Source organism: Mustelus asterias, chromosome 7, assembly GCF_964213995.1.
Source record: "Mustelus asterias chromosome 7, sMusAst1.hap1.1, whole genome shotgun sequence".
In the NCBI taxonomy this organism is placed as follows: domain Eukaryota; kingdom Metazoa; phylum Chordata; class Chondrichthyes; order Carcharhiniformes; family Triakidae; genus Mustelus; species Mustelus asterias.
In genome coordinates, this window is record NC_135807.1 from 32334143 (window position 1) to 32349542 (window position 15400).

At 41.7% G+C, this 15400-nt stretch overlaps 1 protein-coding gene across 3 annotated transcripts in view; it reads right to left on the reverse strand.

Annotated features, from left to right (window-relative positions):
- LOC144495615 (DNA topoisomerase 1-like) overlaps nucleotides 1-15400 on the reverse strand; it is a 104404-nt gene that overhangs the window by 74760 nt on the left and 14244 nt on the right. For all 3 annotated transcript variants that reach the window (XM_078215832.1, XM_078215834.1, XM_078215833.1), the window contains exons 3-7: nucleotides 6572-6713; nucleotides 6304-6403; nucleotides 5108-5157; nucleotides 2086-2194; nucleotides 272-327 (exon numbers count right to left, since the gene is read on the reverse strand). In XM_078215832.1, coding sequence (XP_078071958.1) covers nucleotides 272-327; nucleotides 2086-2194; nucleotides 5108-5157; nucleotides 6304-6403; nucleotides 6572-6713 — 457 coding nt within the window. The remainder of the gene's footprint in view (nucleotides 1-271; nucleotides 328-2085; nucleotides 2195-5107; nucleotides 5158-6303; nucleotides 6404-6571; nucleotides 6714-15400) is intronic.

The window sequence follows — 15400 nt, forward strand, 5'->3', positions numbered from 1 at the left end:
CTGTGGCTCTGGAGTCTATGTAGATCAGAGTAGGCAAAGACGGCAGATTTTCTTCCTGCAAAGCCTTGTATAGAGAATTCACATTGTGTTGGCAGTTGAGGCAGAGATTGTCAACATTTAAGATTATATTGAATAGATGAAGGAAAAGGGATGAAGGAATATGGGAACAGAGTAAACCAGATTACAACGATTATTTTACATGTAAAATGGATAATAAAATAAAAATTGCCATGTAGAAATAATTCAAAATCACACTAGCCAAAAATATTACCTGCCAAGGGTATTTTCCTCCTTGTCTTGTGGTTTATTGGAGGAAATAGTCTTTTCCTGTAAAAATAATTTTATACTGAATACTACTTGCATGTAAATAGTGTACTTCACATAATATTGCCAAACTCTTCACACATGTATTTTCAAGTGCTGTTATTGATATAATACACGTGAACAACAGCTATTCGCAAAAAGTTGAACTTTTATGATGGAGTTGGATTTCCTAAAGAAACATTGGACCTGATTTTACCATCGCTTTGCACCTGTTTCAGGCATGAAAACTTGGTAAAGTAGGGCGTGAGGCAAGTAGCGCAATCCGCGTCTGCGCCAGTTCCTCCAAAAATGGACACGATTGGGAGCGCGCCCGAAACGGGCATAGCGGCTATTTAAATGCATTTGCATGTATTTAAATAGACTTAATGGGCTGCACGCCCAACCTTACTGGCACTTCCCCCTTTGCCACCACATTCGCCTATCCAGAATCGGTGCGAAACAGGCATGCTCCATAGAAGTCAGGTTCGGGCGCTCCAGTTAGTGAGGAGGTAGGTGCTGAGTGTCCGATGGCTCTCTGCTTGATATTGGTTGGGGTGGGAGGCGGTCGGCTGCCACTCTGCCTGAGATCAGTGGGGCGGGGGGGGGGGCGGGTGTGTGTGTGTAAGGGGGTCAGTAATGTTGTAGGGGTGGGGGAATGTCTGCGGGGGTCAGGGAAGGCATTATCCGGCCCAGGAGGGACGTGGCAGGGAAGCAGCATTCTATCATTTTTTTTCTGCGCATGCGCAGTTGGAGGCGCCGATCGAAGCTGAAGGGTTTCGGGCGCGTTAAACCCCACCCACAGGCTTGTGCAGTGCGATTCGGAATTGCTGACATTTTTGCTGGCAGAGTGCGTATGGGGTGGCCTCAGAATGGGTCTAAGAGTCGGATCAGAAACATTCCCAGTTTCAAGTCTGTGCAGCACTTAGAATCAAAATGGTAAAATAGGCCCCATTCTCTTTAAATAAAGTCACTGTCTGAACTTCATTCTAATTAGACTTGCATACTATCAAGGTATAAAAGAGATTGGCTTTGCTTGTGTATATTTGGTCATCTGAAGATGGAGCATAAAGGCTGTGGTACCTCTACAACGTTTCTGACCATTTGAAAAGCCACTTTAAAAAATACAAGTTAATAGTGCTACCAAAAAACATGATCCCCACTGACAAGCAGCCTGAAACACTGATATGCTTCCAAGTGGTTGAGCCTTTACCCATTGCCAGTGAATCCATTATAGCAGGCTGCATCGTATTTGCTTCACTTTCCAGTTCAATCTTGATTCTCAGTGGGCCTGAACACCCGCAGAGTGACAATTAGAGTCAGATTACTACTCTGTTCCTACTTTCTTACCCCAAATTTGTTTTCAATCTCATCTCCAGCAAGTTGTTGATGTGGGATTGTACAATTGTTATTCCAGATGTTACGAGCGTTTTTAATCCTTCCAACATTTAATAGGTAACTACTGACGTAACAGTTGGAACCCAAGGACACATCTTTTGGCCCAAAATGCATGAAAATGTTCCTTACCTTCAGAAACTCAATTAGTCTACACTGAATGTGAATATAACATTGTGATATGACACCCCATGTCCCAATCCTTCCATTTGGTGCTCAAAGTGAGCAAATGCAAGCATAGACTGAAACACATTTATGGAGGCGGGGGGGGGGGGGGGGGCTGTGGCAACGGGATGGAATGAAGAAGAATCCTGAAAGGGAATAATACATGGTCTCCAACTGGAATAGGCTTGATGGCTCCAAATCTTGTTCAACACTATGCATAATTACCCTTTCTTTGTGTTTCCTATCCTTATTTTTCTGTTTTCTGGCACAAAATTCTTTGAGCTGTTCATCCATACCCATGAGCATATCTTCAAAGGATTCCTGACACGTAGACCTGAGCAAAAAAAAAGTGATCCACAAAATTCATAGAACATAGAAAGCCACAGCACAAACAGGCCCTTCGGCCCACAAGTTGCGCCGATCACATCCCCACCTCTAGGCCTATCTATAGCTCTCAATCCCATTAAATCCCATGTACTCATCCAGAAGTCTCTTAAAAGACCCCAACGAGTTTGCCTCCACCACCACCGACGTCAGCCGATTCCACTCACCCACCACCCTCTGAGTGAAAAACTTACCCCTGACATCTCCTCTGTACCTACCCCCCAGCACCTTAAACCTGTGTCCTCTCGTAGCAACCATTTCAGCCCTTGGAAATAGCCTCTGAGAGTCTACCCTATCCAGACCTCTCAACATCTTGTAAACCTCTATCAGGTCACCTCTCATCCTTCGTCTCTCCAGGGAGAAGAGACCAAGCTCCCTCAACCTATCCTCATAAGGCATGCCCCCCAATCCAGGCAACATCCTTGTAAATCTCCTCTGCACCCTTTCAATGGCTTCAACATCTTTCCTGTAATGAGGTGACCAGAACTGCGCGCAGTACTCCAAGTGGGGTCTAACCAGGGTCCTATAAAGCTGCAGCATTATCTCCCGACTCCTAAACTCAATCCCTCGATTAATGAAGGCTAGTACGCCGTACGCCTTCTTGACCGCATCCTCCACCTGCGAGGCCGATTTAAGAGTCCTATGGACCCGGACCCCAAGGTCCTTCTGATCCTCTACACTGCTAAGAATGGTACCCTTCATATTATACTGCTGCTTCATCGCATTGGATCTGCCAAAATGGATCACTACACACTTATCCGGGTTTAAGTCCATCTGCCACTTCTCCGCCCAGTCTTGCATTCTATCTATGTCTCGCTGCAACTTCTGACATCCCTCCAAACTATCCACAACACCACCTACCTTGGTGTCGTCAGCAAACTTACCAACCCATCCCTCCACTTCCTCATCCAGGTCATTTATGAAAATGACAAACAGCAAGGGTCCCAGAACAGATCCCTGGGGCACTCCACTGGTCACTGACCTCCATGCAGAGAAAGACCCCTCCACAGCCACTCTCTGCCTTCTGCAGGCAAGCCAGTTCTGGATCCACAAGGCAACAGCCCCTTGGATCCCATGCCCTCTCACTTTCTCAAGAAGTCTTGCATGGGGGACCTTATCGAACGCCTTGCTGAAGTCCATATAGACCACATCCACCGCTCTTCCTTCGTCAATGTGTTTGGTCACATTTTCAAAGAACTCAACCAGGCTCGTAAGGCACGACCTGCCCTTGACAAAGCCGTGCTGACTACTTTTGATCATACTAAACTTCTCTAGATGATCATAAATCCTGTCTCTCAGGATCCTCTCCATCAACTTACCAACCACTGAGGTTAGACTCACCGGTCGGTAATTTCCCGGGCTGTCCCTGTTCCCTTTCTTGAATATAGGGACCACATCTGCAATCCTCCAATCCTCCGGAACCTCTCCCGTCTCCATCGACGATGCAAAGATCATCGCCAAAGGCTCCGCAATCTCCTCCCTCGCCTCCCACAGTAACCTGGGGTACATCCCATCCGGTCCCGGCGACTTACCAACCTTGATGCCATTCAATAGTTCCAACACATCCTCTTTCTTTATGTCCACATGCTCGATCCTTTCTGTCCACCGCAAACCAGCAGTACAACCACCCAGATCCCTTTCCACCGTGAATACCGAGGTAAAGTATTCATTAAGCAGCTCCGCCATTTCTAACGGTTCCGCACAAACTTTTCCCCCTTCACCTTTTAAGGGTCCTATGCCTTCACATCTCATCCTTTTACTCTTGACATATTTGTAGAAAGCCTTGGGATTCTCCTTAATCTTACCCGCCAAGGCCTTCTCATGACCCCTTCTCGCTCTCCTAATTTCCTTCTTAAGCTCCTTCCTACATCCCGTATACTCCTCTAAATCCTTAACACCTCCTAGCTCTCTGAACCTTCTGTACGCCTCTCTTTTCTTATTCACCAGGTTCATCACAACCTTCGTGCACCACGGTTCCCGTACCCTACCAACACCCCCCTGTCTCATCGGAACGTTGTCATGCAGAGCTCCAGACAAACATTCCTTGAAAATCCTCCACTTTCCTTCGGTACTTTTCCCCAAGAATGCCTCCTTCCAATTTACCCGTCTAATTTCCGCCCTGATGACACTGTATTTCCCTTTACTCAACTCAACTTGTACCAACTCAACTGATGGTTTTAAAATGACCTAACAACTTCCCCATTTGACAACACTCATTTGACAAAGAGAACTTCAAGGAAAAGAAAAATACCAATTTGGCAGGTAGAGTGCATTCTACTGCTTAAAACCTTCCGACGATGGTCATCATCTAATATCTCCTTGCGACTTAGTGCCATATTTTGCTTTAAAACTTCCGAGAAGTGCCTTGGGATGTTTTATTATATTAAAAGGTGCCATATTAATAAGATGTTGTCAGACTGCATGTCTAACATTCAGTACTGGATGAACAAAAATTTCCTTAAGCTAAATTTCAAGACCACAATATACAAGCTGTTGTTGTTAGAATTCAGAAGATCTGAGAATTATGAAGACTTTGGACAGGAAAATCTCTTCACTGGACAGTTGCTAACAAGGGTGCAAGGTCATCATCCAAAGAGGAAGAAAGGAGTTTTTTTGTTGAAAGAAGAAAGGCTTTTTATGCCCTACCAGAAACAATGACGAAAGCAGAATCCATAACATTGCTTTAGAAAGGGAAGTGGATAAATATTCATTTTAAACAAAAAGAATATAGGAAAAGATATATTTGAATGGATAACTCAGCCAACAAAAGCACATGAGGCAAATACCCTACTTCTGGTGTTGATTTTATTTTTAAAATCTCACTTTTAATTTTAAAACATACGGCACAAAAATTATTTTTTACCTCTTCAACAAGTTTCCTTTCAGCTTTGTTTCTGTAGAATCATAGCTCTCCTGTAATAAATAATGAACTATTTTGATATTATATAGGGATTGAGACATAATAAACCACCACATGGAAATTGATTATCTTAACCCAAAATAGATATCATATACTACTCTTATAAATATTGGTCCCGAGTAACCAGATCAATCCCAAGTCTTCCATTAACCCCACTATCTGTCTAAATTCCAAGTAAAAACACTGCACAATCACTAAAATGTTTTTCTAATCTTTCTCTCACATTGAGCCCAGAATAAGCCCTACTCAATGGCAATCATTTTCAGGAGGTTTATAAAATGAGGTTTATAAAACCTCAGAGGTTCATAGAGGTTTATAAAATGATGAAGGGGATAGATAGAGTGAATGTTCAAAGACTATTTCCTCGGGTGGATGGAGCTATTACAAGGGGGCATAACTATAGGGTTCGTGGTGGGAGATATAGGAAGGATATCAGAGGTAGGTTCTTTACGCAGAGAGTGGTTGGGGTGTGGAATGGACTGCCTGCAGTGATAGTGGAGTCAGACACTTTAGGAACATTTAAGCGGTTATTGGATAGGCACATGGAGCACACCAAGATGATAGGGAGTGGGATAACTTGATCTTGGTTTCAGATAAAGCTCGGCACAACATCGTGGGCCGAAGGGCCTGTTCTGTGCTGTACTGTTCTATGTTCTATTCAGGGCTCTCCCACGAACCCTATAGTTATGCCCCTTGTAATAGCTCCATCCACCCGAGGAAATAGCCTTTGAACATTCACTCTATCTATCCCCTTCATCATTTTATAAACCTCTATGAACCTCTGAGGTTTTATTGGGTAAAGATACCCAAACAGTATACCCCAAAGCTACAATGTTTCAGGTTTGATCTGCATTGCAAACCAAATTGGCTGATAGGCAGCTGGGGATGCTATGAATTGCTTCAGCATCACTGGAATAGAGGGCTGGATATCAACTGAGAATCAGGCTTGGCCTTGATAATCTCCATAATAAAACTGCATTATTGGGTCACAGGAAAGAAATACCAAAATAGGTCAGGTACAAGCGAGTAAGCAGCACCATAAAAACTGCAAACTGACAACTGCACTGTTAGAAAATAAAGAGAATACTGGGAAGCTGGGGAAAATAGAAGCCAGCAGCCTAATTTCCACCACAACGTACCTTTTGCTCAATTTTTACTTCTTTGTTGATTTGTAGCTCTGAGGTGTCTTCCTTGTGCTTTTTGTTCAAGTCATTTCCTGCCAGATTATTTTTCCGTTTCCTTCACAAAAACAATTATTAAAAAAGACAATAAAGGGGCAAACACAAATCATGGGTTGAATTTCCAAAGTCAAAGTATGTCACAAGATGCTTCAATCCTTTAATAACTAAACTACTAATCAAGTTCTTCTCTGCATTAACAGCATTTGTTAATTCATTCAATTGTTACCTGTGACTTGGTACACTCTCAGTTTTGGGCCCAGGTTGTGAGTTATGTTTTGAATTCTTGTTTTTCTCATCTTTCTTGCTCTTGTCAAGTTTAGTGACCTTTTTCTGCTTCTCCTCATCTTTTGTTATGGCACTATTCAGATCTGAAATACAGACAATAAAATTGGCAACTCATGATCAACATTCAATACTTGCATAGCGAAATAATAGATGTTGTAAAACTAGAAAATTCTGTCAGGCAGTATCTGCAAATATTTCAAAATGGGCTATTCTTGGTATGGTTGAATCTAACACATTTGACATGCAGCCCAGATGGAAATTAAACTTATTCCACTTGATTTTCTTTCAAAAAAAAGTTTATAAGAAATTTAATACAGAGATATACTCGAAAGCTCTTCACAAAGTGTTGCTTTCCTCCATTCTGAGTAAAGCATCAATATCTGTGACCTGCAACTACATCCTGGTCTAGACGATGAAGTTATAAGGTCTCAGGTTCTCTCTAGCTTCTCTTCTGCAGCCTTGTAACCATCCAATGCTGAACAGTACCCAACGTCGGTTTTCTAATACAAATTTCGTGTAGCTCGAAAGGCCCTTGTAAGTTCATGTACTTTGCTTTCTTTCTTTAAATTTACTGGGCTTTCCTACTGTATGTTTTTTATTTGATTTGTGAAGATCACACAGCAAACGTGGTTCTAATTATTATCCATCTATCAGTTATTTCTCGCACCCCAAATGCTCCTTTTTGATTTTACTCTTTATCTAGTGCCGCCTATGATGTGTGTATGCAAAAACCTTTTCACCCAAAACAGGAATATGAGAGTTATGCCTTGGATGGATCCGTAATATGAGACACAGAAACAGGAGTAGGTCAGTTTGATTTTTCTTTTAAGTAGCAATTGAGATGGAAGCACATGCAAGGCAGAGAAGATGAGAATGACCCTACAACCCCCTTTCTCATTCCATTACAACCATACCAGATAGCCAGTCTGGGTTTAATGAAATGCTCATAAGAGGTAGAAGTGATCAGGCATACATTAAAATGAGCTGTCAACCTGGAGAAAACTAATCACAGCACTACACAGAAAAAAAAACAAGTAGTACAGGCAAAGCAATATAACCTTGTTATATATTTAAGGAGGGTTGCAGGTTGTTTTAAGAGCTGATCCCAAAAGAAAAAAATCCTTACACTGCAGAATGGGGCCATTCAGTCCATCGATTCTGCACTGACTCTCCGAAAGAGCATCCCGCCCAGCTCCCTCCCCCCTCCATCCCGACACTTCCATGGCAAATCTACCTAACCTGCACATCTTTGGACTGTGGAAGGAAACTGGAGCATGCGGAGAAAATCCATGCAGACATGGGGAGAACATGCAAACTCCAGAGTCACCCAAGATCAGAATCGAACCTGGGTCCCTGGCATTGAGGCAGCAGTACTAATCGCTGGGCAAATAGAGGCTGCTGTTTTACTTTCAGCTTATACTCAGAACATCTCGTTCAATAAAAGCTGTTGTATGTTCTTTTGAATCTGTGTAAACCACATTCTTTTCGTTAAAACTCACACCCCACAGCTGGGACATGCAAATTGGCAACAAGTCAAGATTCTGTTTCATTGAGAACATGGAGAAAAGATCCCAAAAGAAAAAAAATCATCGTGGGTCCTCACACTTCGAATATTAGAAAGTTGGGAGAAGCAACAACAGGATTAGACTGGTGCAGGAAGACATGAAATAAAAAGCTGTGTTCTGAAAGGGGGGGATTTTCTCAGAGAAGGGTGAGGTTCCAGGCATGTGTGGCATATTTGAAAAGGGAAGGTCTGCTGTACAGCTGGGGCCATTTGAAAAAAACCTCAAGACTCCAGGGTAAAAAGGGGAGTGCTGGGAAGACAGTAAAAAACATACTGAGCACACTCTAATTGCTAATGCCTGCTAAAGAGTTGGTGGGTCATTTAGGATTTATGGGCCTTATCAATGAAGAAAATGAATCAGTTCCGAATCAGAGCATTTTCAGCACTTCGTATGAGCAAATAAAATTGCAAATGGGTTGTTCATACCAGTTTTTCCTCATTACAATAGGATGTAAAACACTCAATTTGCTATGGAACTTGGTTCATCCATCAAAGCCAGGAACCAAACCTTACGACTCAAAGATCCATGAAGAACGTTATTCTCCAAAGCCAATGATCATAGAACGGCCAGATTCCACAGAAGGAATCCAGTGCAAGGCGAAAGCATGACAGTTTGTTGCAACCTTAACATGTGAGAGTTTGGTGAGTCATTAGAAGATTCTCTGTGAGATAGTCTAGTTTGTGGTCTCCATATTGATGCTATCCAAAGAAGACTGTTTACTGAATGGGCTTTGATATTAAAGACAGTAGTGGAAATCTCTGTTGATGGAATTGGCTGGTGGAAGAAACTTTACAGTTTGGTGCAGTAATGAAGATCCACAAGTTGGGAATTAACACAAGTCAAAACAGTCACAAGCATATCATCGATGCGTCAAAATAGGCCGTTCAGCAAATGAATACTGCAGCAAGGACAATCAATGCAAGAATGGTGGCAAAATGGGTCACACTGCCAAAGCTTGCAGGTCTAGACCAGCTTCCCCTGAGAATAATATTCCAAAGAAGAATCTAGGTACCTTCAAGAAGAGCAAGTTCCATTCTACAAAAATAATTTACAACATGGAAGAAAAGAATTACGCTCATGAAGAAAAGAATGTCCAGAAACATGAGTTTCAACTGAACATCTTATTCATACAGGGTGAATTACAGAACTTTAGAATAACCCAGAATTTAAGTGGACAACATATTAGGATGGAGATTGATACTGGTGCTGCTGTATATTTAATTCCTGAGAGAACATATTTACAAAAGCCAAAACGTCTTCCTTTAAAACCAGCCGATGTGATTGGACATACATGGAAGAGATGATGACATTAAAAGGTTACATCATGGTCAACGTAGAGTTGAGTGCCTCACTGCATGGTCCGTGGTAATTTTCCAGCTCAAATTTGGAGGGTCATGGTAGAGCTCAAAGCAAGAGCAGTGCCGTATGCAATTTGTCTGAAGGTCAAAGAGGAATTAGTATGACTTGTTAACACTGGCATGTTGAAACAGTTACAATAGTGACTGGGTTACCCACATGCTGGTCATGTTCAGGTGGTTCAGTTTGCATTTGTGGTGATTTTAAAACAACTATAAATCTAGTATTGTGTGCTGATCAATATCTGCTTCCTGTAACTGAAAATTTGTTTACTGGGTTATCAGATGGGCAGAAATTCAGCAAGATTGATCTTTCACAGGGACGTTTATAGAGCGAATATAGCCGCTGTATCTCAACCATTGCTTACCATCATTACTCAGAAAAGGTCTTTGTTATAAAAAGTTGTCTTTTGGAATGATATCTGCACTAGCCCTATTCCAAAGATTGACGGATCTGATTTTATGTGGCACCTGATGTACAATGCTACAGGGTCTGTCTGGATAGATAGGTTCGTGATTGATAAGGGGATCAGGGGTCATGGGGAAAAGGCAGGAGAATGAGGATGAGAAAAAAGAAAATCAGCCATGATTGAATGGCGGAGCAGACTCGATGGGCTGAGTGGCCTAATTCTGCTCCTATGTCTTAAGGTCTTAACAAGAGCACCTGAATTATTTAGAAGCAACAATGGATCATTTTCAAGCGCACAGAATGTGCATCTAGAAAAAAAAGTGTAACCTTTTCTAGATGTCAGAACAGTATTTGGGTCATGTTATTGATACTAAAGGCCTACATAAAACACCTAAAAAGATGGAAGCTATTTTAGAAGGACCACATGATTTTGATTGGATTTATTGTCACATGTATTAGCATACAGTGAAAAGTATTATTCCTTGCACGCTATATAAAGCATACCATTCATAGAGAAGGAAACGAGAGTGTGCAGAATGTAGTGTTAGTCATAGCTAGAGTATAGAGAAAGATCAACTTTATGCAAGATAAGTCCATTCAAACGTCTGACAGCAGCAGGGAAGAAGCTGTTCTTGAGTCAGTTGGTACATGACCTCAGACTTTTGTATCCTTTACCCGTCGGAAGAAGGTGGAAGAGAGAATGTCCAGGTTGCGTGGGGTCCTTAATTATGCTGGCTGCTTTGCCAAGGCAGCGGGAAGTGTAGACAGAGTCAATGGATGAGAGGCTGGTTTGCGTGATGGTTTGGGCTACATTCATGACCTTTTGTAGTTTCTTGTGGTCTTGGGCAGAGCAGGAGCCATACCAAGCTGTGATACAACCAGAAAGAGTGCTTTCTATGGTGCATCTGTAAAGGTTGGCGAGAGTCGTAGCTGACATGCCAAACGTCCTTAGTCTTCTGAGAAAGTAGAGGTGTTGATGGGCTTTTTAAAAAAAAGTGTTAGCATGGGGAGACCAGGACAGGCTGTTGGTGATCTGGACACCTAAAAAATTGAAGCTCTCAATCCTTTCTACTTCGTCCCCATTGATGTAGACAGAGGCATGTTCTCCTCTACGCTTCCTGAAGTTGATGACAATCTCCTTCGTTTTGTTGACATTGAGGGAGAGATTATTGTTGCCACACCAGTTCACCAGATTCTCTCTCTCATTCCTGTACTCTGTCTCGTCATTGTTTGAGATCCCATCCACTACGATGGTGTCGTCAGCAAACTTGAAAATTGAATTGGAGGGGAATTTAGCCACACACAGTCATGGGTGCATAAGGAGTATAGTAGGGGGCTGAGAACACAGCCTTGTGGGGCACCGGTGTTGAGGATGATCGTGGAGGTGGTGTTGTTGCCTAAGCTTACTGATTGTGGTCTGTGAGTTAGGAAGTTCAGGATCCAGTTGCAGAGGGAAGAGCCGAGGCCCAGGCCATGGAGTTTGGAGATATGACTTTCATGGGAATAATGGTGTTGAAGGCTGAGCTGTAGTCAATAAATAGGAGTCTGACATAGGTGTCTTTGTTATCTAGGTATCAGACATATATGATGCAACTGAAATCCTTTCTAGGATTAGTAAATTAGCTCCTAACTTAGTAAATTATGCAATGGCTTTAATAATGTAGCTATGTGCGAAACAGTCATGGGGAGTGGATAGCAATGTGAGAAAGCACACAAGGATGTCAAAGATGCTTTGCAAAAGTCCGAAATATTGGTTCATTTTAATCTGATGCTACCCATTACTGCTTGCTTGCGACACTTCACCTTACGGAGAGGGGCACTAGTTTCACATACTATGCTTTTGGGAACTTGTGTGTTACGTACTTTGACTATTGCTGAATCTATGCTCAGCTAGAAAAAGCATCAAGTATAATTTTTGACATATGAAGGTTTCATCATTATTTGCATGGCCACATTTCACACTATTGACTGATCATCGACCCTTTACTATTTTTGGGCTTTATAAAAGCATATCTTCATTAGCTGCTAGCCGACTGCAATGATGGTCACTGATCCTGTCTTCACACTCTTACAATATAAAGTATAATCAGAGTGTCATGCTTACCCTTACCTACTGAGCAGATGCCAACAACTAATTTTGCTAATATTCTTCATTTTTTGCTAGTAGTTCATTTGCCTGTAACAGCTTCTCAACTTCACAGACATGCCGATGATGATCCCATGGTGGGGATTGTGATGGATATGATATTGAAAGGAATGACAGCTGGAACGCATCGGCCTGCATCCTGATTTTGAACCATGTGTCAAGAAAGCTCGAATTGATCTTTTGAAAGGTGGATATCTATTGTGAGGAATCTAAGTGATCATTCATCCTCGTCTGCTTGAACAATTATATGAAGGACATCCTCGTGCAGTCAGGATGAAGGAATTAGCACGTAGTTATTTTTGGTGGTCAGGTCTGGATGCTCAGATTGAAGAAAACGTGGGACAGTGTCAAAGCTGTCACAAATGAGAAATATACCATGGTCTCTTTTGCACCTTTGGGACTGGCTCAAAATGCCATGGCAACGTAGAAGATTTTGCTGGTCCATTTAAGGATTACATGCTCTTAGTCTTAATTGATCCATTCAAAATGGCCAGAAGTTATGCCATCAACCCAACTGTCCAAACCATTGAAAAAATACGGACAAAATTTGGTAAACTGGAACAGATTGTTAGCAATAATGCTTCACAGTTTACTTCACAAGTGAGAATTATCTCAAAGTAAATGGTATTTAGCATATAAAATCTGCACATTATACATCAATCAATGGATTAGCTGAAAAATTCATACAATCCTTGAAACATTCTTTAAAAGCTTCAAAAGAGCAATGCTCGTGATCACATCATGTGAACAGCTTTTTGGCATCTATTGCAATACTACTCATGCAACTACCCAAAGTTCACTTGCATTAGTACTCGTAGAGAAAATTCAAGTCTACGTTAGAAAAGTCAGATAGTCAGCAACAATCTCAAGTTGCTGGTCGAGATGCAAGGGCAAATCAACACTCACTGCAACAAAATAGAGGGTTAGCATATAATTATGCCTCGAGTGAGAAACGGATATCAGCCATATAGTTTTAGCAAAACCAGGTCCAGTTTCTTACACTGTTCAAACTGAAGATTAAGTAGTTTGGCAATGCCATGCTGACTGATTGCTTTGATCTCAAGATGATTTCTCAATCATCTCCAGAAGTACCAACTTTGGCCCTTAGCGTTGTGAACACCATGGTATCCAGATCACCAACAACTGGTCCTGGTCCCCCCATGCCGACACTATAATTAAGAAAGCCCACCAATGCCTCTACTTTCTCAGAAGACTAAGGAAATTTGGCATGTCAGCTACCATTCTCACCAACCTTTACAGATGCACCACAGAAAACGTTCTTTCTGGTTGTATCACAGCTTGGTATGGCTCCTGCTCTGTCCAAGACCGCAAGAAACTACAAAAGGTCATGAATGTAGTCCAATCCATCACGCAAACCAGCTTCCCATCTATTGACTCTTGTCTACACTTCCTGCTGCCTCGGCAAAGCAGCCAGCATAATTAAGGACCCCACACATTCTCTCTTCCACCTTCTACCGTCAAGAAAAAGTTACAAAAGTCTAAGGTCATGTAGCAACTGACTCAAGGACAGTTTCTTCCCTGCTGCCATCAGACTTTTGATTAGACCTACCTTGTATTAAGTTGATCTTTCCCTACACCCTAGCTATGACTAACATCACATTCAGCACTCCCTCGCTTCCTTCTCTATGAACGGTATGCTTTGTCTGTATAGTGTACAAGAAACAATACTTTTCACTGTATACTAATACATGTGACAATAATAATAAATCATATCAGAAACTTTAGTTGAATCTGGATTGAGTCTTAGTGTCTATACCACGCGAAAATGATGCAGAATTAGCTTGAAGAGTACTCAAGTTTCAAAACGTATTTCTAGAGTCCAGGATAGCCAAATTCCAGAACATTGTATACAATCAATGAGGAATCGATGACCTCCTGATTGATTGTGTATAAATGATTAATGATGTGTCTAGAATATTATTGATCGTATGCATAAATTGCAGTAATTTGTCTTGATTACTGAAGGTGGAAAGATGTTATATTTTTTTTTAAAATGGTGCTGCTGTTTTACTTTCAGCTGTACTCTGCAGTGCAGAGAACATCTTCGTTAGGATCGGTGTATGTAAACCACATTCTTTTCTTTTTGTTAAAATCCCCAACCCTTAAGAGTTAGGATATTACAAACTCGCATCCAACAGACCAGGTTGGAACCATGCAACATCTTGTTGTAAATGAGAAGACATTAAAACAACTATCAGGGCAGCTCAATGAACACCCCCATCCTCAATGACGTCCAAGTCCATCACGTGTGTGCAAATGATCAGGTTAAAATATTTCCAACCATCTTCAGTTGGGAGTGAAAGAGATTTCTCAGTCTTCTTCCAAGATCGCCACCATTACAGATGCCAATCTTCAGCAAAACAGTTGAGTGTACCATACAAAGTGATGTTTACCACCATCCACTGCAGAGCTAAGGTGACCTGTGATCCAGAACTAGCCAAACTGGTCCAATAGTGACACCTACCCAATAATGAAGAAAATTGCTCTTGTACATCCTATCCACAAAAAGCATGACAAACCCAATTAGTTATCATTTTTATTACCCTATTCCCAATCAGCAAATCAATGAATGGGCAGACTCACCAAGTGCTACCAGTGTCACTTACTCTGCAATAATTGGCTCATCAATGCAGTTTGGATTGCACCAAGGCCAGCTGGCTCATCCTCATCTCAGTTGAGATCTAGATGAAACATGGATACAAGAACTAAATTCCAAAAGGGGTCAGATACCGCTCATGCAATCCCTGAAGTTTGTGAGGAATTCAAGGACAATCTTAACAACATGGCCACAGTAGTTATGTATTATAACCCAATGCATCTCTGTTTTATTAGAGATGTGACATCAGAGAAACAGGTTTTCTCCTCTCTTCCATCCTGGACTATAAACAAGCCATACATATTCAATAAAGCTCAACTATCCACCGTGCTGGCTACCTTTTCATCCTTATATCCTGCGGTACAAGTGAGCTGACAACAAACTGGCAATGAGGTCGGTTTTCTTGCGAGATCGTTGACAAAGACCAATTTTAGACAAAACTGGTGGCAAGTGTTTTCCAACAAAACAGTCAAAAGAAAATCAGCTCAGACCTGGACTTGGTGTCAAGGAATGATTCCAGAAGACCAGTAAAACAGACTGTGGGAATCAGGCATTATCAAAGGCTAGGAATATCAATTATTTTTTAAAATTAAAAAAAAGTAATCAGGACTGACCCCACCTTTGTTTTTCCACTCAAAGAACAAAGAATAATACAGCACAGGAACAGGCCCTTCGGCC